The 26,308-nt window shown below is 41.9% G+C and overlaps 2 protein-coding genes across 3 annotated transcripts in view; both read left to right on the top strand.

The window, feature by feature from the left end:
- Positions 1-6,994, top strand: part of HSD17B12 (hydroxysteroid 17-beta dehydrogenase 12) — a 167,683-nt gene extending 160,689 nt beyond the window's left edge. The window contains exons 10-11 of the mRNA XM_049617598.1: positions 2,940-3,089; positions 3,474-6,994. Coding sequence (XP_049473555.1) covers positions 2,940-3,089; positions 3,474-3,578 — 255 coding nt within the window. The 3' untranslated portion in view covers positions 3,579-6,994. The remainder of the gene's footprint in view (positions 1-2,939; positions 3,090-3,473) is intronic.
- Positions 6,995-18,582: 11,588 nt separating this feature from the next.
- Positions 18,583-26,308, top strand: part of ALKBH3 (alkB homolog 3, alpha-ketoglutarate dependent dioxygenase) — a 32,736-nt gene continuing 25,010 nt past the window's right edge. The window contains exons 1-6 of one of the 2 annotated variants that reach the window (XM_049617618.1): positions 18,583-18,706; positions 19,810-19,958; positions 20,265-20,368; positions 21,804-21,838; positions 24,702-24,749; positions 26,131-26,234. In XM_049617618.1, the coding sequence (XP_049473575.1) occupies positions 19,880-19,958; positions 20,265-20,368; positions 21,804-21,838; positions 24,702-24,749; positions 26,131-26,234 (370 nt within the window). In that variant the 5' untranslated portion in view covers positions 18,583-18,706; positions 19,810-19,879. The remainder of the gene's footprint in view (positions 18,707-19,809; positions 19,959-20,264; positions 20,369-21,803; positions 21,839-24,701; positions 24,750-26,130; positions 26,235-26,308) is intronic. The other variant, XM_049617611.1, reaches the window with a different exon arrangement.

Below are 26,308 nucleotides of genomic sequence, written 5' to 3'. Positions count from 1 at the left end.
TGTCTTTCTCTGACTAATTTTGCTTAGCATAATACCCTCTAGTTCCATCCACGTGGTTGCAAACGGCAAGATTTCATTCTTTTTGATTGCTGAGTAATACTCCATTGTATATATACACCACATCTTTTTTATCCATTCATCCATCGATGGACATTCGGGCTCTTTCCATACTTTGGCTATTGTTGATAGTGCTGCTGTAAACATTGGGGTGCATGTACCCTTTCTAAACAGCATACCTGTATCCCTTGGATAAATACCTAGTTGTGCAATTGCTGGGTCATAGGGTAGTTCTATTTTCAACTTTTTGAGGAACCTCCATACTGGTTTCCAGAGTGGCTGCGCCAGCTTGCATTGCCACCATCAGTGCAAAAGAGATCCTCTTTCTCCGCATCCTCGCCAACATCTGTTGTTGCCCGAGTTGTTAATGTTAGCCATTCTGCCAGGTGTGCGGTGGTATCCCATTGTGGTTTTGATTTGTATTTCCCTGATGATGAGTGATGCTGAGCATTTTGAAATATCCTTTTTAAATTCTTGGCAAGTAACTAGACCTATACATTTATCTTGGTTTAGATAGATGATCTTGCTTAAGCTTCAGAATATCTAAAATTCTGGTCTAACCTCTCATATTAACACTGCCAACTTTCTGGTATAATTAATTCTCTGGACTGCAGCAGTGGAAGGGGACCCCACTACAGTTCTTCAGTGCCGTGCACATTGAGGTATTCTGTTGCTAAGTCACTCAGGAAATCTGTGCGCCCCTCCTGTGTGCTAGGTCTGCTCTAAGTACTGGCAATAGGGTGGTGATTAACGCCATGTTTTCTTAGGGTTTGTGCTCTAGAAATCACTACTGTCCAGTGCTTGGGTTTAGTTTTCTGTTGAGTGTAGCTTTCCTCCTGCCCCTGCCTCACACAATTCCAACACTTGAACCGCACTGCACAGTTCCCAGCTCCCTGAGAACATCACGCTCATTCTCTCTCTCTCTCTCTCTCTCTCTCTCTCTCTCTCTCCTTTTCTCTGCCCCTGCTATTCTCAGTACCCGAAACATTCTCCACTTGTTTGTTTACCTGGCAAACTCCTCCACTTTATTGAAGACGGAGCTCTAAAGTTATTTCATCTCTGAATCCTTTGCATCTTCTGCCAGCCCACGTTAATTGCCTTGACTTTAAAGCACTGTCAGAAATTAATAAATACCCTTTCCAGAATTGGATTTGCATTTCTTTACTGGAAGAACATTGATTAAGTTGGGATTCCTAGGCATGTGTCTCCTGTCTCCACCTCTGGAGCTGGGAGGCTCCCTAGGCTATCTGGATGGGTTATCTGAATGGTGAGCTAACTTGTGCTGCCATCAAGTGGTTCAGCCAGGCAGTGCGACTTAATTCTTCTGCAAGATCAAACTAGTCCGATTTCTGCCATGTATCTACAGAGAGAGGGAGGGTGATAATCTCATTGTGTAATCGGGAGGTATGATTATCAGACCATATTCATCCTGAGGCACTTAAAACTTTATGGTACCCTTGGCAGGCTTGTGATCTGTAAATGGGAACGTGTTTTTGATCTTTACTTTTCTGTAACCAGGAAACCCGAGACAGAGATGTGACACGGCTTGCTTATGTGCCTTCATTATTTGAGACAGAGCACAGTGCATATGCTTTCTTTGGCTTTGCTTTTGCTACTCAGCTTGGTGAACAATGTTTTCTTTCCTTACACAGCAAACATTTCATACTGTGTTAGTCTGAGATCTCTCTTCGGTTTGTGCTCTCATATACTGTATCCTTGCTGCAATATGGCTTTAAAAGTAAAGGCCTTTTTGACAAAATATTTTTGCTCTTTAAGTGGGAGATACATGGATAGTGACAAACAAATTGTCAAAAACCAAGAGTCACCTAATCAAAGTCTGCCCAGGTATGGAGGTACTTTGGGGACGTTAGTTTACTTAGTGCACATCTCAATTTTACTTCTGTACCTCTAGTAAAGTTTTTTATTTTGACCACCAGGTGTTGGGTCCTTTTCTTTAATAGAACTATCATTGTAATTTGTACTCTTTCCTCTCATGCATGTGTGATACACAGAATACATTTCCTCTTTGGTGAAGAGACAAGCCCAAGTTACTTCAAGCTAGAAGGGTCCTTTTGCATCATGACTCAGTACCATTGTAATAGGGTTCCTTTATATTCTATGTTGGATCCTGTCCAAATGTATCAAACATAAGCAATAGAGAACCTGACACTAGTTAAGTTCTTCTAACAGGTAGTGTTCAGACCTGTCATCCCACACCACCCCCATCAAGTGTCCCTTGCTTACCCAAGCTGTTGCCATATGGTCATAGTGTCTCCCCAACAAAGAACAAAAGAAAGAAAAGGCGAGGTGGCCCTGTCTTATTAGTAGCAAAGTTTATAAAGCTCAGATGCAGAATGATAATAAACTAGGGAAAAAGAGTGGTTGTCAAAGGCTGAGAAAGGGAAATGCTTAGTTTAGAGAGACCAAAGCTGGTAGAACCATCCTAATGAACCACAAATTGTGAAGACAATTAGCATCCTCTCTTGAGGAGGATCAGATGTCAAAAATCTACGTGGTGGTTTTGTAATGGTGCTCAATTCAGAGTAGAAAAAGTATCCTATCTGGAATCTCTGCCCTTTAGATTTGTTCAGTGCCTTCTTTTGAAAGGTTCACAGACGTTTACTTCTGCTTATATTTAATACTTTTTCAGTCTCATATTGTTTCATTGATAGATTGCCTTGTTACAATTTACTTTATCTGTCAGGTATCCTCTCAAGCTGGCTTTCCATGTGCTTCTCTCTCAAGATACACACTTTAGGTTTCACCAAAAGGTTTTTGCGTTTGTGCCACTGAGAGCAATCAGGCGTCATTAGATTCTGGATTAGTTGCTTTCCTAATTACCAGTGTGTTTTTTTGGGGGGCGGGGGCTGTTGCCTTTCTAGAGTGTCCTGCCATTCTTCATAGCTACAAAGCTGTCTAAAATCCGAAAGCCCACTCTGGATACGCCCTCTGCAGAGACCTTCGTGAAGTCTGCGATTAAAACGGTGGGCTTGCAGTCCCGAACCACTGGGTACCTGATCCATTCTCTTATGGTATGTAGATTTTCAAGTCTCAAATCAGTAGTTTGCTGTGGGGTTTTCATTCCCACTGAGTCACAAAATAGCATGTGATGTATTAGCATATATGCATTGTCTAGACTTACTAACAAGGCATCTGTGTTGTTTTGTTTTTAAGTTTATTTATTTTGAGAGATAGAGAGAGAGTGTGTGTGGGTGTGGGTGTGTGCACAAGCCTGGGAGGTGCAGAGAGAGAGCGGGGAGAGAGAGAATCCCAAGCAGGTTCCACGCTGTCAGCGTGGTTTTATTTTAGAAGTTACCTACGAAGAAAACAACAATAAAGTAAAACATAAGGTCAGATGCTTTAAGTTAGCTCAAATTATAGGCTGTAATTACCTATCTCCCCATTTCTTTCCCTAGGGCTCGATAATTTCAGTCACACCTACCTGGCTGTATTTTAAAATAACCACGAATATGGGCAAATCCACGCGGGCTCGCTATCTGAAGAAAGCCAAGAAGAATTAAGCATTGATAACTGCACTGAGTAGCTTGGCTGGGTGCACCAACCTACACAGGATTACGGCAAGACACCCCCCTCTCCAAAATCTGCGGTTGTCATTTATCAATTACTAATAAGGCTAAATGTTGTCATAATTGGGAGGAGAGCAGAAGTTGCTTTCAGGAATTCCAGACATATATTCTGGATACTACCAGGAGTTATTTTGAAGTTTAATATAAATGCTCATATCAAATGGACATAGAACTAATACTAGCAAGAACAGTGTAATGGGAAGGAACATGATTGTAGCAAATCACAGAACGACAGAGACAGACGTAATGCTTCAGTGGTTTCGTCTGGCCAAAATGCCAACGATGATGATCTTTGTATTTTCTCTGAAATATACTTTAAAAAGTAATGGCCAGCTCCCCACCCCCCCCCCTTTTTTTTTTTTAAACACTTTGGGGGAGTGGAGCTGAATTGATTCACTTATGGGAGGACATATTGCAATATACATCACTAGAAGGTTTTCTAAAAGTATGTCCCAGTTTGTACATTTATATGGAACTTTTTATGCTCAAAGGTAGCTGATCACATAAAAATAACACATGAAATATGGAGTTCTTTTTGACACATGAAGCCTGCTAAAATATGCTTTCCTCTGATACATATTTCTTTTCAGTTTAAATGCATGTAAATACTGAAGGCTATATGGTATGATTTATAAAGGTAAATGGACCAGAAAGTACACTGAGATGGGCAGCCGCTTATGGTGTCACTAAAACGGTTATCCAGGAAAGTGGCTTGCTTAGTCCCCAGCCTCTTCTGTTTCTGCACTGCACCAATACTGCTCACATATGTGACCACACGCTATTCCCACAACAGTAATGATAACAGAGAAGTGGCCTTGTAGTTTTAAACTGATACCCTATTGATAGCAATATGACTAGTTTTAATAAAAGGTGATATAACCATGGTGTTGATTGAAAAAATGTATTTCTTTCGTATTCGAAATTAAGGCTGTTTTTACACTGGCTTAATATAAATTGAGACTGACTTTTATCCTGCTCCATAACTTGTTTGAAGGAAATCATCAAGAAAAAATTCAATATTGTGAAACATGCAATACAGAAGATAGGTCTTTACCAAGGCTGTGGTTCTTAGGCTCTGAGTTTTAAGCACTAGGAGATTTGTCCAAAAAAAAAAAAAAAAGTAAATTGCAGTGTTTAGGCGTTTCTAGCTTTTAATTTTGCCAGCTGAGGACGTAAAATAAAAACAGGAAGATCCAAAGTACTATCTGCTGTTAGCATCATTATATAGTTGAAAAGGCATTTTAGTACCAAAAAAAGTAAGAACATAATCTCAGAATCATTTAAATTGAATTAACTTAATTTTATGAAAAACACACTGCCTTTTTTGCTCTCATTTTGTTGTAGAAAGGTGAAGCCACAGTGACCTGGGCAATATTTTATTTTACACATTGGTTTGTTAATGGTTGCAGGTGATAGCTTTCAGTGGAGAGTTGGTAGAACCAGGAAGGGATTGATTTACAAGCGTACAAGATACTTCCTCTTCTGTCCGAGTTAGAAAATAGTTGCATTCTGATTAGGAAATCCCTTAGCAATCTCAAAACTTCTGAAGCTATAGCTTTTGCTACTTCAACTTGGCAGCTAGTATCTCTTATATTTGACACTCAGGTTTGCAGATAAGTGCATGAAAGTCTGTTTCCAGGCACATGAAAAGAAAAAGCTCATGAAAAGAGAAACCACCGTATTCCAAACTTTCAAAATAGCAGAGCACAATTTTTAGACCTAACTTTATATCAACTTGATATTATAGTCTGATATGTGCCAGGTAAGGTCTGAACCCGAAAAAAGGAGAATAAAAGAGACAGGTAGATTCATATAGGATCAGCTCACCTCACAACACAGTGAGCCAGATTTTCATTTCCTGTTCTTCCATTGTTCCCACATGGTAGCACGGGGGCGGGGCGGGGGGCACGGGAGGAACTGCCCTACACACATGATGACGTTGCCATTCTCATTTGTCTTTGTGCTCATCCCACGTGCACTGGGAATGAATACAGATGTTCTGATCATTCTCAACTTCCTCAGATGTGGTCCTGTCCTAAATGAAGGAGGCCGTCTCATTTGATACTTAGTGCAAGAAAATCGGATAGCACTGAATTTTCTAGGGAGCGAACATTAGTGTGACACCACACAGACGGTGTCTATGTGGTGTGAGAGAGCTTTATTGTGATGACAATGAAATGAACTTTAAGTAGCACTCTAAGTGTTTAAGTCTGTTGACACCAAAAATTACCTGAGGTTGAGATGGTCCTGGGTTCTGCTACCTTCTCTGGAGTTTACCAGCATCAAAAGAAATCATCAGAGCTTTTTATTGAATATGTTGAAAACTGATTCAATTTAAAAAAATTTTTTAAGGACTCACTACTTTGTACTTTGATACTCCTCTCATGATGAAAACTTATAAATGTGGACAGAATTTAAGTTCCCTTGTGTAATATAATTCTGTTGAGGATTATATGGAGACATCTAGTAATGGAACACTGTGTAGCATGTACATAAACATATTACATCAAACAATGTTGATGTGATGATGGCATCTTACAGCTTGTTCGCTCTCCTTTTTACATGCATCACTGAAAAGCAAGCAAAATGGGTAGGACAAAAGGATGTAAGGCAGGCTTGTCTTCCTAATTACAAAAGTTTCAGACATACTGTTGTGTGCGTTTATTGAGCACTAACCATGTGCTCTTCTGGATGCCGGAGAAACTATAGTGAACAAAGCAGACAAAAACTCTTGCCCCTGTAGAGCTTCCATGTGAACGGGGGGAAGGGGAGGCGAGCAAATTAGGGAGACAGGTTAAAAAACAAGCAAATAAAGAAAAATAATAACATAGTATAAGTGCTTTATGCTATGGGGGGAACATGAAGCAAGGTAATGAGGAGGGGGAATCCACGTATGTAGGGTAAGGGTGGGAGGCTTGTGAATTTAAATAACGTACTCATGGTAGGCCGTGGAGAAAGGTGGCATTTCAACAGTCCTGGGGAAGCCTTTCAGCTATGTGGGAGAAGGGCATATCAGGCAGACCAGCCTGTGCAAAGAACCCAAGGAGAGCATGTGCCTGGTATGTTCCAAGAATAGCTAGGAGTGCATACATATACTCAAAGTGTATGCTAGGTGAACTCTTCCTTGAAGATTTCAGAGATCTAGGTTAGTTATGACTTTCTACCATAAAATCACCTTTTCGTTCTTGGTTATAATTCACGATCTTTGTATTGCTGAATTCAATTTGCTGGTATTTTATTTGGAATTTTTGCATCTCTACTGAAAACATTGGTTTGCAATCTTTCTCCTACTTGTCTGGCTTTCATATCAGTGTTATAAGTTCATTAAATGAGCTGGGACGTGTTGCTTATTTTACTATGCTCTGGAAGACTCTATAAAAGATTGGAGCGATCTTTTTCCGTCGAAGCTTATAAAACCATCTGGCCCTAGTATTTATTTGTGGGAAGATTCTCAACTACCGATTATGTTGCTTTAATGGTAAATAAGACAACACAAGCTTTATACTTTTTCTTGAGTTAATTTTGAAAAAAAATTATTTCTAAACATTTACTCATATTTCCCCCCCTGATTTATTAACATAATGTAATTCAAGGTATCTTTGTATTTTTTAAGCTTTCTCTTTCCTTTACCAATAATCTTTGTGTCCTCTCACTTTCTTTTCCTTGACCATTTTCCTAGAAATTTGTCTCCTTTATTAGTTTTTTTAATGTTTATTTATTAATTTTTGAGAGAGAGTGAGCATGTGAGCAGGGGAGGAACAGAGAGAGAAGGAGAGACAGAGAATCCCAAGCAGGCTTCGCACTGTCAGTGCAGAGAGCCCAATGTGGGGCTTGAACTCAACCCATGAACCGTGAGATCATGACCCAAGCCAAAGTCAGATGCTTAACTGACTAAGCTACCCAGGCACCCCCTTTATTAGTTTTTAAAGAACTATCTTTTGGCTTTGTTGATCCTCTCTGCCCTTTTCACTTTATGGTCTCCTGATTTTTGGCAGTTTATTCTGTAATTTTTCTTATTTCATAAATTGAACATTTCATTCAGGTTTAATATTTTTTTTCTATTCTGACATAAACATCTACTGTTCCAAGTTTAATTATCTTTTGCTACATTCCACAATTTGTGTGTGTGTGTGTGTGTGTGTGTGTGTGTATACATAAACATGTATATACACATTTTTTGAGTGCTAATATTGAAATTTACATTAAGACTTCTTTGACCTATGAATTGTTTAGAAATGTTTTTATTTTTACTTTTTAATGTTTATTCTTGAGAGCGAGAGAGAGAGAGAGAGAGAGAGAGAGAGAGACTGAGTGCGAGTGGGAGAGGGGCAGAGAGTGAGAAGGAGACACAGAATCCGAAGCAGGCTCTAGGCTCTGAGCTGTCAGCACAGAGCCTGACGTGGGGCTTGAACTCATGAACAGCGAGATCAAGACATGAGCCGAAGTTGAACGCTTAACTGACTGAGCCGCCCAGGCGCCCCTAGAAATGTTTTTAAAAGCACAAATTCAAGTTTTTATAAATGCTATTTCCTTTTTGAAGAGCTTGTGTTGGTATCATCATTAATAAGACAACTTTACATTTTGTGCATTGTGATATCATGGACTGAAGATACTATGTCACTTATGTGGTATAAAAATTTATAATCTGAACCTAATCAAGTAGAAATATCAGAAAAATTGAGGGATATTTCACAATATAACCAGCTTATATTTGTCAAAACCTTCAGATTAAAGAAGACTGAAGAAATGTCACAAGTAAATGTTACATGATCTTGGATTGAATCTTGATTAAGAAATTTTTGAGACAATGGGTTAGGTTTAAGTAAGGTCTGTAGAATATATAATAGCATTGTATCAATGTGAATTTCCTCAGTTTGATCATTGTACTGTGGTTATTCAAGGAAAAGCCCTTGGTTTTTAAGAAAATGCACACTAGAGGGGAGCCTGTTAAGCATCTGACTTCAGCTCAGGTCATGATCTCACAGTTCGTGGGTTCAAGCCCCACTTCAGACTCTGTGCTGACAGCTCAGCATGGAGCCTGCTAAGGATGCTGTGTCTCCCTCTCTCTCTGCCCCTCCCCCACTCACTCACGCGCTCTCTCTCTCTCTCTCTCTCTCTCTGTCTCTCAAAAATAAATAAACCATTAAAAAAAAAAAGAAAATACACACTAGAGTATTTAGGGATAATGGGACATTATATTTGCAATCTTAAAAGGTTCATAAAAAATCATGTATACAGAAAACGATAAAGCAAATGTGTTAAAATGTTAATGTTGAAAGAATCTAGGTGAAAGGTAGTATTGGGAATTCTTTGTACTGCTTTGCAGATTTCCTCTAAATATGAAATTGTTTCAGAATAAAAAAGTTAAATTTTTGTTACTGATTTCTAAATAATTGGATTGTGGTCAAAGAACATGTGGGTACGACACAGCTTGGGCAAGTCGGAACCATTCTCGACTTCAGTTTTGCCTTCTGAAAATGGAATAATAACAGCACCTATCTTGTGGATTGTTGGTGAGCATGAATTCATATTTTTAAAGTACTCAGAATCTAGCCTGGCATATTTTACTATATATATATACACACATATATATATATATATACACACACGCACACACACACACACACACACACACACACACACACACCTGTTGTAGTGGCTGAATAATGGTCCCCAAAGATAACCAGGTCCAAATCCCTGTACCCTGTAAATGCTATTATGTTATGTGGAAAGAGGTCTTTGCAGGTTAATGGAGGATCTTGAGATGAGATGAGATGAGATTATCCAGATGGGCCCCATGGAATCCTAGATATCCTTAGTAGAAGGAAGATAACACACAGAAGAGGAGACAGCAGTGTGACCCCAGAGGCAGAGATTGCAATGTTGCAGCCACAAGTCAAGAAATGCCACTGGCCACCAGAAACTGTTAGAGGCCAGGAATGGATTATTCCCCAGAGGTTCTGGAGCATTCAGGGTCCAGCCAACATTTTGATTTTGGCCTAGCACCTGGCTTTGGACTTCTGGCCTCCAGAACTGTGAGGGAGTAACCTTGTTTTAAGCCACCGAGTTTATGGTAATGTTCCAGCAGCCATAGAAAACAAATAAAAATGTCAACTTTTTATTACTATTCTCAGAAATTTTATGAGATGTATTTTATGTCTATGGCCAATTTTTAAAACGTACCATACGTGCTTTAGAAAAATGTTTATTTACTAATTGTTATCTTCTATATATGTCCATTAAGTTAAGCTTGTTAACTGAATCCAAATCTTCCACATCTTTGCTAACGTTTGTTTGCCTGACCTGTCAATAGCTGAGAGAAGTGTTTTGAATTCCCTCACTGTAATGATGGATTGTCAGATTCCCCTGCTTTATCAGCTCTTGCTTCATACATTTTGAGGCTATCTTGTTACATGAATAAAGTTAGAATCATGCCTTTCTGGTGAGTTGAACTCTTTTTTGGTCATGTAGTGACAATCTCATTACTAATGCTTTTTGCCTTAAAGCCTGTTTCCTGCAGTACCCAACTAGCTCTCTCTGCTTTATTTTGGTTAGTGTTTAGTAGTATTTAGTTTTCAATCATTTTACTATTTTTCTATGTATCTTTCATGTAAATTCCAATTATCTGTTGAAAATCTACCTTTTTCACCTTCCTCTCCTCTGTTTTTATAAGTCTTCATAATAGTTTTAAAGTTCTTATCTGCTTACTCCTGCATGTGGATCATCCATGGGTCTATTTATTTTTTTCTTTTGATGATCAGTCACATTTTTCTGCCTCCTTGCAGGTCCCATAATTTTTTCTTTTTTTTTGTATGCCAGACATTCCATACAAAAGAACCATTAAGACTGAAGTCAGTGTTATTCTCCAGAGAGGGTTTGCCTCTTCCCTGTTGGATAGGGTGAGAACTGATCACTCCAGTCCAGACAGGTATTGAGCCTGAGCTAGGGCGAGGTTGCCTCTTCATTAGACTCAGTGCCCCTGCAGTTCCAAATGTCAGCGGGATTAAACCTGTCACATGCTTCTTGTGGGCTCTTCCTCCTCAGAACTTTATTTTTTAAGCACAGTAAGACTATAGAAGGTTTCACCTTGTCTTCTCAGTCCCTTCCTCTCCCTTCTGTTGTTCTAATACTCAGCAAATGTCTCAAAGGGCTAACTCTTGCATTTGGGGGTTCCTCCAGATTCCAATCCATCATGCCATCCTGATGGCTGCCAAAAGGTCTGTTGGATTCTCCTTCGCCTCATAGAAATGCCACTGCCTTTAGCAAGCCCAATCCTCAGCTCTTGCACTTAGAAAATGTCCCCGGAGAAAAACATGGCCAACGTACTTGACCAGGGTTCTTTATCATTTTAGTTAAGCCCATTGTATCACAGATCTCTAGAGTCTTCAAAGAAAAACAAAACTCATTTACTTGTTTATTTTCTATGTACAATGGAGTAATTGCCTGCTACTAACATGTCCCCCCCGCCCCCCGCCCCCGCCAAGTAGTGTCTTCACTGAGGTTTTAGTTTGCGTTGTTACATTTGGTTCTTCAAAAATAGCTTTGCATTTTTTGATGATTTTGAATTAATGCTTGTAATACTTTTACTTATTTAAACGTTAAGCATCCTTATATTGTGTATCTAATAGTTCCCAATAATCCAACAATTTTTTTGTAGATATTTCTACTGTTTCTGCTGACTCTTGCTAATGGTGCTTTAGTTCCCTGTATTTTCCATGATTTGTGTGTGTGTGTGTGTACACGTGTGTTTATGGTCACTAGAACTGTATGGGAATTATTCAAGGCCTTATTGAGTGTAAATTTGCCTGGCGGGATTTGTGTTTGCATTAGACATGGGGGTGCTACCAGTTTTCATCTGCCTTAAAATTCCTACTTTGTGCGGTTTTGGGGTTTTTGTTGTTCTTGGGTTTGGGGAAAAGGCCAGGGGGTTTGTGTAAATGGTGTTAATTCAGCCCCTATGTAAAGTTAGGCTAGTGGCCTTGAATTCTCAGGGGTGACTTTTTTCCATCCTGAGTTAAGGCCAAAACAAAAAAAGTTTTCTTGTTGTTGGCCTCTGTGAGATTTCTCTTCTGTCACACCCCACAGCCCCAGTTCATCCTTTCTCTGAGTATGGAGTCCTCCCTGGGTCCTGCTGTATGCAGAAGGTCTCTGCTATACTCCCCTTCACCAGCTTTGTCACCATTCTGTCCCAAGCCATCTACCCTCCTCTCCCAGGAATATCCAAGCAGTTAAGGCCACCAGGAAGGAGCTGTATGTGTCCCAGCTTACTCTGGACTCTGGTTCCCACATTATTCCTGGTCTCAGAGGAAATTTCTTTCACACAGGCAGGCAAATTCATTTATTGAAGAGTGTGTGTGTGTGTGTGTGTGTGTGTGTGTGTGTGTTTTAATGTTTATTTTTGAGAGAGAGAGAGAGAGCATGTGCTCTGGGGAAGAGAGAGAGCGTGTGCTCTGGGGAAGGGGAGAGAAAGAGGGAAACAGGATGCCAAGTGGGCTCTGTGCTGACAGCAGAGAGACTGATGTGGGGCTCGAACTCACCCACCGTGAGATCAAGATCATAACCTGAGCCGAAGTTGAACTCTTAAGAGCCACCCAAGTGCCCCTGAAAAGAGTGATTTATCTTTCATTTATATTTTGTGGCAAACAGCCTTTAGGATCTCCAACCTGTTTTCTAGAAATGGAAACTCTATGTGCTTTCAATACATTGAGTCCGTCTCCTACCTACTGTACCACTGACTAGATCATTTCTGCAAAGCCACTGTTCTGCCCCTAGGAGAACAATAGGGCAAGCATGGAAAAATCCTTTCAAACTCCACCTTAAAAATGTGCTTCCTAGCAAGTGGTTTTAGATGTCTGAAAGATTTAAGACCAATTTTTAACATGCCCATTTATCTAGTGTTATTCCATGCATGAGAATAACTTGGGCTTATTACGTTTTTCATCCGTGCACCCACCCTGGTGCAGATGTTGGCTGCATTTGACCACCAAGCACTACATAACCTAAGGAAAAGCTTTAAGGAGAACCTCAGATGAATACTTTTTTTTTTTTTTTTTTTTTTTTTAACAGCTATGCTGTCTTTGGTTCTTTCAGAGCAAAGGACAACCTAGACCCATCAGTTTAGTTTTTGTGCTTTTTCTACATAATGAACTTACTTCTAAAAAGTGGATCATTTATTTCTAAGACATGAGGGGAAAGACTCCACTAGTCATTAACTTATTATTTCAGGTGCTTTTAAATTATTTTAGAAATATGCTTTTGTTGCATATTTGCTTATCAGCATCCTGATCACTTGAAAGAAAACAATGCCTGCCTTAGGCACACACGAAAAACAAATGGACTCAACAGTTTCAAAGTGTTCTGTAAGATGGAAAGGAAGAGAAGGAATGTAAATGTTGATCCTAGGCTTCATACCATATATAAACATTGAATGCTTATTATGCCTCTCAAGGCCTGCCTGGTCTGACTTCTTTCTACTCCATTGCAAAGCACCCCTCTTTCTCTATTCCCACAGGAGCCCTCTTTCAGTCTCGCCAGTGCACCCCTTCACTTAGTGTGGTAGAGTGATTGCAAAAGTCGCTCCAATATTCTACTCCCAGTATCCACGCTCTTTGCAACGTGACTTTGCAACAACTCCATTGAGAGGTGAGGTCTATTTCCCCACTCCTTGAACCTGGGCTAGCTTGCTTTGGCCAATAAATGTGGTTTTGTGCCACTTCGAAGCCTAGACCTTAAGAGGTCTTGTGTGTTTGTCCACACCTCCCCTGACAGCACCGTTGGAACATGCCTGGTGAGCTTATTCATGGATGAGACAGCACATGGGGTCTAGGCCAGTCTAGATCAGCCAACCACCAGCTGCTGATGCACCAGCTGAATCAAATCCAAGTCAGAACTCCCAGCCAACACAAGACTCAGCACACAATGGGGAGATTACTCCACTAGGTTAAGTTCCCATGAGAGTCTTGTATCAAATATGACAACGCTAACCTTTGTGTATTTTTTTTTAATGTTTGTTTATTTTTTGGGGGGGCGGAGCAGAGAGAGAGGGAGACACAGAATCTGAAGCAGGCTCCAGGCTCTGAGCTGTCAGCACAGAGCCCGATGTGGGGCTCGAACTCATCAACTGTGAGATCATGACCTGAGCCAAAGTCGGACACTTAACCGATGAAGCCACCCAGATGACCCTACATTTGTGTCTTGATATGACCCAGATATCTGAAGTTACCCACCAAGGAAGTAGGGAGGCTGACATTTGAATAAAGCCTTACCTGACATCACAGTTCATACACTTGAAATAATGTGGTTCACATGGCTCGGAGAACTCCGTGACGCTAAAGGAGAATCTGCTAAACCATCTAGATAAAGTCATCAAGAACAATTTAAAATCTAGGGTCTGATGGATTACACTGCTACCAGTCCTTCACTTTTAAAGTCTCTAAAAGAACCCAGCTATTAGGCCCCAGGAAATGGCTCCATATATCATTCCAGGAATAGTCCTGTCTTTCCTAATTTGGCTTTCCTTCTGCCATGTATTTTCAGAGAAGTGGCATCGTGGCCTCATGTAGCATATGGTTCAGTTTTTTCCTTTGTCAATGAGACTAATAGTTAGAAAATTGGATCAGTGTATGCATATAACTACAGTATCCCTTGACATGCCCTCAGGAAGTGTTAATATTATATGCTATTACTTAGAAATCAGATGTGTAAAATGATTTCTTTTTAGAAAGAAAATCCACTACTCTTTTTAGGATTAATAGGACTATCACTATCTTTCAGCCACGGAATGCTCCATACTGTGTGAGACTGACATGGGGCGCCTGGGTGGCTCAGTTGGTTAAGCATCCGGCTCTTGAGTTCAGCGCATGTCATGATCTCAAGGTTCCTGAGATTGAGCCCCACATCAGGCTCTGCACTTACAGAACGGAGCCTGCTTAGGATTCTCTTTCTCCCTCTCTCTCTCTGTCCCTCCCCCACTCACACTCTGTCTCTCAAAAATCAGTAAATAAACTAAAAAACAAACAAAACATTTTTTGTTAAAAAAATTTTTTTTAATATTTATTTTTGAGAGAGACACACACACAGAGTGTGAGTGGGGGAGGGGCAGAGAGACAGGGAGAATCCGAAGCAGGCTCCAGGCTCCAAGCTGTCAGCACAGAGCCCGACAGGACTCAAACTCATGAACTGTGAGATCATGGCCTGAGTCGAAGTCAGACGCTTAACCAACTGAGCCACCCAGGCACCCCAAACAAACAAAACTTCTGACATAACTCCCTATTTGCCTTAAAGCCTTCACTGATGACTGTAACCTCTAGTGACCTCTCCTGTCCCGGATTTTTGTCCGCTCTCCACAATTTCCCCTCCAATTATATTGTTCTTTAATTGTTCCTCACAGCATACACTATGGCTTACTGGAAGATTTTATCTCGAGCAGCATCTGCTCTTGTGCTGGGCGTCAAATGGGAGCAATTCCTGTGTAGAGTCTGGGGAAGCATCCTGTCTTCCTCAACATTGTTTAGAGTTGGAGGAGACTTGAAAGCCTCCAAGCCACCACGCTGCAGTTGGCAGGTCCTGCCCCACCTTCCTCCCTCCAGCTGGGAACCGCTAAGCCTCTGGCAGTGAGACACGGGCCGGGAATTTCTCTACACAGTACCTTCGCTGAGAGCTATTAGCATGATGTGCCGTTATTTTCCTTGGATTGGATTTTCTCCGGAATTCTCAGCAGGCACTCCACGAGCAGCATATGATCGAAACAGGCAATGTTTGGCAAGAGTCTGGTGTGAAAATCAGCGACTGAAAATAGGTGCAGTGTGTAGCTCACTCAGAATCATTCTGGTAAGAGCTACCAGCACTTAAAGCATCTATCAGTTTTGCCATCCAAGGGATGAGGTATCTGTTGAGTGAAAAGTGGTCACCTGCAGAAAGCAGGCAGTTAGGAAAGGCTGAGCTCTGGCAGGTTCTTGGAAAATGAAACAAGGCACTGTTAAATATGCAAGGTGCTAGGCCCTGCCCCAGACCTAACCCACAATCTTGATAGGCAGCCTGGAATCTTCACTTAAAATTTTTTTTTAATGTTTATTTTCGAGAGAGAGACAGCGCAAGCAGGGTAGGGGCAGAGAGAGAGGGAGACACAGAATCCGAAGCAGGCTCCAGGCTCTGAGCTGTCAGCATAGAGCCTGATGTGGGGCTCGAACTCATGAACTGTGAGATCATGACCTGAGCTGAAGTCAGATGCTCAACCAACTGAGCCACCCAGGTGCCCCTTTTATCTCCATTTTTAACAAGCATCCCCTAGCAACTCTGATGCAGATGGCCTTCCAACCATACTCTGAAATGCTCGTTTCAGAGTAGAGGCAAGGCGACCAGATCGGCACAACCGATCTGCAATTTTGGGAAGGCTGTCTCAGGTGAAGGGAAACGAGAGCGGCACAAGAGTAAAGGGCCAGGAAGAGCAAGGGAGACCAAATCAGAGCCAAAATGATTACTTACAGTTTGAGACCAACTCTGGAGCCAGCCACTTGCCCGCTATTGCTCCCAACCCCTGATATCACAACCACACTGTAACAGTTAGGAATCGAATGGGAGACAGAAACTATACAGTATAATTCAGGGGAAAAATAATCATTATAGGGTATCACCTACAAGGGGAAAGGAAAATAATAAGAATACAGAAAACAGTAGATATAGGGAACAGCCACTACCACATCTAGGTCCAGACAGGTGTGCGTGCACACAACACACACAACCACCAAGGAAGGCACAACTGTGGATGCACCCCCACCTGTTAGGAAGTTCAGATCTAGGCTGCATTTTTCAATGCAGGTTTCAATGCATTTTTCAATTTATCTTCTCCAGGTGAGCGTTTCACAGGGTTTTCAAGCAAAGGACGACTAGTCTCCTCAGACACAGGAGAGCAAGCTACTGCCCCTGCCCAGGGAGGTTCAGGGTGACTTGGGTGTTCAAGAATGTCAGTCCAAGTAGATGTCACTATTTCAGATTTGGGGATCCCATTCCTTCCCAATCGATGCCTTAACTTCACAAGGGGAACTTAACAAGGCTGTAAATGCCACTAACATTCCAGTCCAGCCCACAAAGAGATGCCAAACACCGTTGGCTGCTCTGCATTGCCCAGCCATCTGGGAGGAGCACTCTGGAATCAGGAAGAACCACTTCCTCCTCTAATGTCCCTCCAGCACCCTCTACTGTTGACGCTTAACGTCAGACCAAACTGCAAGGGAAAAATGTTCCAGGATTGCAGGCAGGGTTCTGGAGGATGGGTTTGGAGCTGAGAACGAGTGGGCTGATAACTGGCATCGCACCTCGCTTTCATTCCCTCTCCCACGGTCTCCACCACCACCCCCTGATGGAAACACAAATACTGCAAATAGAAATGGGGGAAACCCAGGGAGTAAGACTCAAAAGAACATCTTTCTAATGCTATATAATCTCACGTATCTAGGGTAACCAGCCATCTCAGTTGCCCGGTACCGTCCTGCCTTTAGCACTTAAAGTCCTATCTCCTGGAAGACCTCTTAGTGTCAGACAAACGGGAATGATTTGTCAACTGACATGCATCCTAAAGGTTTCTAAACTTTCTCTGCATTCGAATCACCTTGAGCACTTGGTAAAAATGCAGGTGATTGTTAAAAATGCAGTTATTTTGGAAGCAAGCAGGCCATAGATTGATTTTTGAGAAATGTTCTACTTGGAGGCTGAAGATGTGTTAATCACTTTTAGGGAGTCCTCAATCCAAACTTCTTTGTTCCTGTTTCAAAACCATAATCATTGAAAAGAAAGAATGGCATTCTTTAGAAGACACAGCCAAGGTTCCTGAACCAGAAACAGACACTGACAAATTACTAGTTGATGGGGACCAAAAAAAAAAAAAAAAAAAAAAAAAGGTAAAAATTATAGTCTGGTCTTACCACTTTTCTCTCCTTTCAGTTCTAGGATAAATCATTTTCCTTCATTGTCACAAAGTATAACAAAGAATGATGGGTGCTGTGAAGATTAGATTGGTGGGGTACACTGAACCTCTCTAGGTAAGCAGTATATAATACAAGTCTTATTTCAAAGACTTCCACAGTGACTACTATTTGGTAGGTCTTAGAGAAGAAGCCACACAAAACAGTCAGTTCGGTGCTACGTTTGCTATTTTCACAGTGTAAGACACATGGTTTAACATGGCCAGTTTAAAGATGCTTCTTAAAAACTCAGATGGGGTGAAGAGAAGACACTCTTAGTATCAATTGAATTTCTATTGTGTTTCAAGCATCCTGCTAAATTCTTTAAATGCATTACCACATTTAGCCCTCCCAACAAGAGCTATGCCAATTTCATAAAGAAATGCAGAATTCGCCCTAGATTATACATCTAGTAAATGGTGTCGTCTGGACTGAAACTGAGGTCTGTTCACTCAAGCAAAATTTGGTTAGCAGTGGAGAGCCACGGAGAAGGTGTGGTCCCATGCCTCGTTGTGTTATTGATGGAAGTGTGCACAGGCTGCAATGGGGGCACAAAGGAAGTGCATGTTACATTCTCCACAGCTTTCAGGGTAGAATTCAAATCCTTCTACTTAGCACGTCACTACCTGGTTTCCCAACCCTGTCGCCCTTCCACCAGCCCCGCAGGTACCCTGTCACTCCGTATAGACCAAGGATGCTGGAGCTTAGACTTCTGCAGTTTGGCTTTCGGAGGCGGGGGGGGGGGGGGTGGTGGTGAAGGGGGGACTATGTCCAGCGGGACCTGGGCCTGGCAAACACGCCTTCTTTCCCACCCTCGCCACGCCCCACTCCTCACCGGGCTCCACACCACCTTCAATCTGTGCTCCCGTCCAATCCCGGCCCGCCCACCGGCCCGGCCCTCCCTGCGCAGGGATCGCGGAGCTGCCCGGAATCTGGCGGAAGGCGCCGGAAGCGGCGGCGGCGGCGCGTGACGTCAAGAGGAAATGCCTGACGCCGCGGCCCGTAGTTGCGAGCTGTTGGAGTCGGTGCTGCACCCTTAAGGTTCCCCAAGCGCAGGCGGCGGAGCGGCTCCGGGACGGCGGGGTTCGCCTCGGGACTGAGCAGGTTTGTACCTGCGCGCCCGGCTCCGCTGCTTCTGTGGCGACCGGGCCCCCCGCTCGGTGCCTGGGGGTGTGGGGACCGTCCCCCGAGGACCCTTCCCGGCCTACCTCTGGGACCGCATCCCGGGGCTCCTGGAAGAGAAGAGCCTAATAATAGGGAAAGTTGCGCACTCTTCTTGAGGACCAGCCTTTTTCAGCGGTTAGAGAGATATTGGTTCCCCTCTTAATAGAGGAAGAAACTGAGGCGCGGAAAGGTGAAGTCATCTGACACAGGTCATGCAGCTGGGAACTGATAGATTTAGGTTCAGAGCGAGCCAGGCTGGCGCCAGAGCCCTCGTGTTTTGTGTTTGTTTGTTTGTTTGTCTTCTGCAGGGTTCTCAAGCTTTGTATGGGGTAAAGAATCCCAGGGTGGAAGGTGGGGTTAGTTAAACAGTTTCTGGGACGCCACAAAATCTTTGGGTCTAGGATGAGGCTCCGAAATCTGTTATTTTCAACAGCTGTCCCCTGGCACATAGTATTACTCCCCTGTGAACAGAGCAATGGTCGTGTTAAGAGCTTTTATGGTCTCAGTTGAGAGAAAATACAAACTTCCTCTACATATCTGGTAGGAGTGGAGGGTTAGTATTTGACTCTGCCATGAACTCTTTTTGGGCAGATGGCAGTCTCCGTCGTCTCCCCACCTATTAAATGAGAAGGAGCTACACGCCCTTACCCACCTGGGGAAATTTGTTAAATGTACAGATTCCTGGGCCCATCTCAGCTTGGAAGATCTGGGAAGGTCTGGAAATTGGTGGGCTAAATAAGCCATAAGATGAGCTGGTAACATTTGAGAACTTGAGATGTGAAACCTTCTTAGATCAGTAAAGAAATGGATCATAGGTTCAGCACATGTGCTGTGAATCTCCCCGTTTTTGTCTTTTTGTACCTGTGCTCCTGTATGTGGGCTATGAGCTAAAATTTCATTGGCAAAAATGCTAAAAAAGTGGTTTTGATGTAGAATCTCTGATTGCTATTGAGCTTGAAAGGATTATAATTACTCCCTTAGGTAGTCTACGCTCTCATAATCCTAACTAAAAGCACTTTCCTATTTTTTTTTTTTTTAAACAGATACCATTGGGTGGTTTTAATCAGGAATGAAATGTTCTGAAAGCTGAGAGCAGAAGCCTTTTTGGTCAACATGGAAGACAAAAGACGGCGAGCCCGAGTGCAGGGAGCCTGGGCTGGCCCTGCTAAGAGCCAGGCCACTACTCAGCCAGGCAAGAACCTGTGGGGACCTTGTGTGAATGCACCTGCATTTCAGTTGATGTTAAGGAATTATTTAAAACGTAGCTGGTACTTTGATTTTCTTGATGGCGATCTTTTATTGAGCGTTGATATTTAGTATTCCTCATATTTAGTGCCTGCTCTCAAACCTTACAGTGTGTGTTTTGGGGTCTTCGACAGACTTTACTAATTAATTTCTAGATGTTATATAGATTATCTTCAAGTAGACTCTCTTGACTCTTGCTCAATAGAGCAGACATTTTGGAGTCTGGTTTGAGTCTGTTCTTGCCTTACTTTAGCTACCACTGCTAAGAGCCATCTCCACCAGAGGCCTGGTCAGACCTGGACAAACAAGGAGCATCATCTTTTGGATAGACAGCTCGTATTCAGAGAACCCCAGGAGGTAAATTCTTTTTCTCTCACAACACTAAGAGGTTTGCTTGTAAAAGCTGTAGTCACACAGTAGATCCTCAAATAGTGACTGAATACATTCGCTAATAAAAGGAGCATGCAAGGCATATAATAATAATAATGAAATGTGGACTATCAGCTCCTTAGTGTATCTGAAGATTTCTTTATAGTCTGCTCCCAACTCATGGCTGTATAAAGTTCCCATTTTGGGGGCAAGGAGGTTATACCATGACTAGTGCTTACATTGGTCATTGGAGTACTTTTTTTTTAATGTTAATTTATTTTGAGAGAGAGAGTGAGCAGGGAGAGGTGTAGAGAGAAGGAGAGAGGGAGAGAACCCCAAGCAGGCTCTGTGGGGCTTGATCCCACGAACTGGGAGATCATGACCTGAGCCAAAATCCAGAATCAGATGCTTAACCAACTGAACCACCGAGGGCCCCCCCCCCTTTTTTTTAATGTTTATTTTTGAGAGAGAGAGAGAGAGAGAATGAATGCGTATGCATGAGCAAGGAATAAGCAGAGAGAGAGAGGGAGACAGAATCCTAAGCAGGCTCTGCATAGTCAGTGCAAAGCCCGGCAGGGGACTCAAACCTACCAACTGTGAAATCGTGACCTTGGCTGAAGTCAGACGCTCAACTGAACCGAGCCACCCATGCGCCCTGGTTATCTGAGTTCTAACAGTCCTAAACCCTTGCTGTCTTTAGTACTAGTGTAGCAGGTGCCTCTGGAATTGGATTGAAATTTCAACTACTACAATGCCTGATTTTTTAGCTTTTTTTCCCCATGGAGGAAAAGTTGTAAGAAATAGTGAAGATTCACTGTTTTTTAATAGCATGGGAACATGTTATTAAAAATCAGGCATTTTGCTTTAGTAGTGCTTGTAAAAATAACGATTAAGACTTATTTCTTCATGTATCTTCTATTTTTAAAAATATCCTGGGCCGCCTGGTGGCTCAGTCGGTTGAGCGTCCAACTTCAGCTCAGGTCATGATCTCACAGCTCATGAGTTCGAGCCCCATGTTGGGCTGTGTGCTGACAGCTCAGAGCCTGGAGCCTGCTTGAGATTCTGTGTCTCCCTCTCTCTCTGCCCCTCCTCCACTTATGCCATGTCTCTCTCTCTCTCTCAAAAATAAATAAACATTAAAAAAAAAAAAATCTCCTGGAAAGATTTTTCCAGAATTACTGGGTGCTTGGAAAATGGATTGATTCTACTTTTATTATTTTTTCTTGCCCCACTAGTAACTGTGAAGTAGTCTAAGAAAAGCAGACACGGGTCTCTAGTGGCATAGTAAGAGCTTGGAATAAAAAAGGATAGTTTTAAACTTGATTTATTTTTACCAGTAATGAGAGGATATGAAAATCCTGCAGATAAGCCTTTCTGAGGATTAGGGATCATTCCAGAAGTAAAATCTGCCTGTTCCTTGCAGGTAGTACGCAGAGCCCCAGAGCCACGAGTGATTGAGTAAGTAATTTGCTGCCATTCTGTATTTTTTGCCCGCAGTAAAATGGAGAGCCCAGATAACTCACCCAGTTTTTTCCAGCTGGAAGGAAGCTAATGGCCCAATTACTGTCTTAATTTTAGGCTGGGGTATTTGTATCTTAGACATCTTTAAACTTGGTCTTTTGGGAAACCTTTCACAATTTGCTAATGGTGTGGAAAATGCCATAAGATGCCTGTACGTTGATCTCTGACTTGTGTAGGTTTCTTGACCCTGTTTCACTAAGATATCTGCAGACAGTAAGTGAAAACATCTCCTAGGTAGAGACAGAGTGGGGGCACTGGATGGTTCCGTTGGTTGAGTGTCCACCTCTTGATCTCAGCTCAGGTCTTGATCTCAGGTTCGTGAGTTCAAGCCCCATGTTGGGCTCCACGCTGGGTGTGGAGCCTACTTAAAAAAAGAAAAAAAAGACAGGGACGTTTTTTTCCTAGTCATTAAAACCTGGATATTTGAGAAGACTTTAGTTAGGTACTGTTCGACTAGCAATGCTTATGAAAGCTGTTAGAAATCTAGAGGGCTTTAAATGTTTACTTACTTGTTCCAGAGCAGTTTAAATTCTTAAATTGATCTGTATATAAAATAACCTCTTTGATTTATAACTCCTCTTATACTGATCAGCATATAAAACATTCTTTTCCAAAATTAACGAAAGATGCTTTGACTTCTCTTTTCCTGCTTTTCAGTTTCCATCTGATGTACATAAATTGCCAGTAGAAAGCATCCTTTTATTTATTTATTTATTTATTTATTATTATTATTTTTTTAATGTTTGTTTATTTTTGAGGAAGAGAGACAGTGTGAGTGGGGAAGGGACAGAGAGAGAGGGAGACACAGAATCCAAAGCAGGTTCCAGGCTCTGAGCTGTCAGCACGGAGCCCGACGTGGGACTCAAACTCACAGACTGCGAGATTGTGACCTGAGCCAAAGTCGGACGCTTAACCGACTGAGCCATCCAGGCGCCCCATGCATCCTTTTATTTTAACAAATTAGCGTTTGCATGTTATTGCTCATGAACAGTCTGTTAGTCTGTTTGGCTATTTGCAGGTCGACTTGTATAGCTTAGAAAAATGTGAAACTAACACGAGGTCATCATACTTTGAAAGAGGGTATCAAAGTTGTGGCCTTACCACTAGTTAGCTATGTAACGAGTCCTTAGGTAAGTTAAGGCCATTTCTCAGGACTTTAGTTTCCTTGTCTGTGATACAGGATTTGGACCACATAGTCACTTAAGGCAGAGTGTGGTAGCTCTAACAGTCTTTGATTGTTTGTAAGTACCAGTGTGACATTGCCTCCATTGGTGATAAAGAGAAGAAACAAAACCATGAAACCTATTACGAGGTACATGTGGGACATGCAGGCTGAAAAAATGGGCAGTTGTGAATATTCAGGTCATAGCAAAATGACAAAACTTCCTGTTTGATCCCAGCATTTGTTAATTCTAGTTATGTAAAGTTAGCTATGTTATATTTTTATTTGATAACCAGAAATGTCACCCACATTTGAACTGAGCCAGTTTCTTAATGTGGCCCAAAATATATCACGCTGAAACATTGTGTTCACACTATGGGAAACTATAGGCCGCTCATTTAGAGACATGATAAATGTATGTGACAATAACTCTGCCTACATTTTGGCTCAGAGGGGCTTGCACAATCTGCCTGAGAGCCCAGCTCACAGATCATGAACTTCTGGCTCGCATGGCAGAGGGTGATGTGAACACTGTCCCTTTATATTATTTTCTGTAACTTACCCCTGTCTGGGAGGATCTGACACCGTTATTCTGGCATAGGAACGTATGCAGTCTGGGTGTCTGTTTTCTCACCGTGGACCTCACCACCTTGCACATCTGGAACAGTTTTATACTTTTGCACATTTGGTTAAATTCTGAGCTTCTTACTGCCCATCTACTATGTTCTAGGCACTGGGAAACAACGGTAACCCATTGCTTGCCCGTCAGTAGCCCACAGTCTTGTGAATGAAATAGACATGTAATAAGGTAAATTGCAGTAGTGTATATTTTGAAACAGTAGACTTATAGTAAGGTCTACTGGTAGCATGGAGAATGAGATGGTTAACATTATTTGGATGGATTAATGGTCAGGAAAGCGCTACAGGAGGTGAGACTGAGCTGAGATTTTGAAGGATGAATTAGAATTTTCTGTGGGACCAAAGCTCGGGTGGGTTGGATCGCGGGTGCCAGATGACGGAGGAGGGCGAGGGGGTATTCCAGCTTGTAGAAAAGCAGGATTAGAAATACGGGAGTGTATTCAGGAGATTCCAAATAGCAATGGGAGGATCACGAGTGGGTGGGAGCTGTCAGGAAGTGGAGCCACATCATGGGACCCTTGAAAAGTTGGTGGGGAACCTTTTTTAATCAGGCAGGAACCTCATTAGACATGTATCTGAAAGCAACAGCAGCTCATAGCCCTGAGATGGACTTGCTTCCTGTTAAATGCACCTATTCCAGGGTCTCCAAAGGGATGTGCTGTTTGGTACCCCTTCGTGTGATAGATTTCTGGACCATAGCAGCCTCAATTGTGGATGACGTACAGAGGGGTAGAATCAGAATTTATTTTATCTCAGTTTTTGTCTCCATGGCCTGATTCCATCAGGATTCAATTCCCGGTGACATCAGTGGTCTGCCACCATCTCACTCTTCGTCTCGCTGGTGGAAGAAGGTGGGGTTAGGGCTCCCTCATAGTGCACCCTCGTTGTGAAATCATTCTGGTGATCAGGAGTTTGGGAACTGCAAAGCACAGCCCTTCCACTGGGTGGAGTGTATTATTTTGCCTGATCCCAATGAGTCTGTTTTCTTGATTTATGTAGCAGAGAAGGTGTGTATGATATCAGCGTGTCACCCACAGGCGTATCTAGGTAAGTGAATCCTCCCTGGAAAGTTCATAATTATTTTTCAGTTAATAGTCTCTTAAAATGTTCTACTCCCTTACTTGAGATAGGTAACTTCTGCCTCTGAAAATCTTGGGGAGTGAGACTTTGGTAATATCTCTTTTTATATAACATTTCTGACTCCAAAACATTTTCATAGCCTCTCTGTCAGGTGTAGTAACTATTCTGCAATTTTTCAGGTGAGAAAATGAGACCCAGGGAGATTAAGTACCTTTTTCCTAGTACCACATAGTAACTTAAAATTACAGGTGACCTAGCCTCTACTTCTGTTCTTTGAATGCTCCATTTTATTACTATTATATTACATTATATATATCACTTCATTTATTATCGCATTAATCATATTACTACATATATTTTCATATGTGTTACATTATGTTAATCTTTAATCTACATGAGTAAGTTAATACCTTAATCTACATTAAGGTAGATTTCAATAAAGTTAAAGCATGTGCAATTTAGGATATAGTAGGCATTAATCATTATTAAAATGAAAATTTTGGAAGCATCCCCTTAATGCATGAGTTTGCTAAGTCACTATAAAATAATTTATTTTAAATGGCCATTTAAAATAAATATATCAGAACTTGCATATCTAAATGAATTGCTTAGAAAGAGCTTCAGAATCTCCTTTAAAGCAAGTTTAACAGTCACACAAGAAAACCAGTTGCATTATTTTGGTCGCATCTCATTGTTAAACAGGTATGGCTTCAGGTGCGTTTTGGCTCTGAAAAAATCAAAGGCACCTTCAAAGAGTGAAGTTTGACAGAATGTTCCAAGGGCTTTCAGAACAAAGAAGGATACCCAAAATGATTTTGAGCTGACTTGGCATTAATGAAATAAGTGTATATTCAGTGACAGAAAGAACCCTCATTTGGAAGTGTTTATTTTGATACAGTCATAAATGATCGTTTTCCCTACAACTGGCATAGTCTCAGAAGACAACCAATTGTTAGAATAACACAGGGCCAGGCATTTTGTTAGTTTACTTTTCACAGTGAGCCTGTGAGGGGGATATCATTTTTGTGTTACAGGTAGGAAAAACCAGCGTTCGTAGAAGTTAAGTAATTTACCCAAAGTTTCACAGCAAGTGGTAGGGGAGCAGTATTTGAAGCGTGTCCGTAAAAGCCCTCATGCGTTCTTTTTCCTTTATTGCCTCTTACTTGTCTTAACGTGAAAGTTTGTTTCACATCTGGAACATCATGTCCTGCTTGCCATGGGAGGTGTGGCAAGATGAGTTCATCTACCCATGAAAGGAAGCATGCAAATTAACTGACTTCACTAATGGTTAGAGACTAGCCCATCTATTCTGTGTTCTTTAGTTAATAATGGTTCTTTCTTCATCAAGGGTGTGTTTGTATCCTGGCTTTGTTGACCTAAAAGAAGCCGACTGGGTATTGGAACAACTTTGTGAGGTTGTTCCCTGGAAACAGAGGACCGGCATCAGAGAGGGTAAGCACATGTCTGAGATGGCGCTTGTTGCCACCTGGTCTCTCTAGAGACACCGTTGCTTCTTTCACCACGGC

The sequence above is a fragment of the Panthera uncia genome, chromosome D1 (genome assembly GCF_023721935.1).
Source record: "Panthera uncia isolate 11264 chromosome D1, Puncia_PCG_1.0, whole genome shotgun sequence".
NCBI lineage: Eukaryota > Metazoa > Chordata > Mammalia > Carnivora > Felidae > Panthera > Panthera uncia.
Note: the sequence above shows the minus strand (reverse complement) of the source record. Positions and strands in the feature narration are given on the sequence as shown.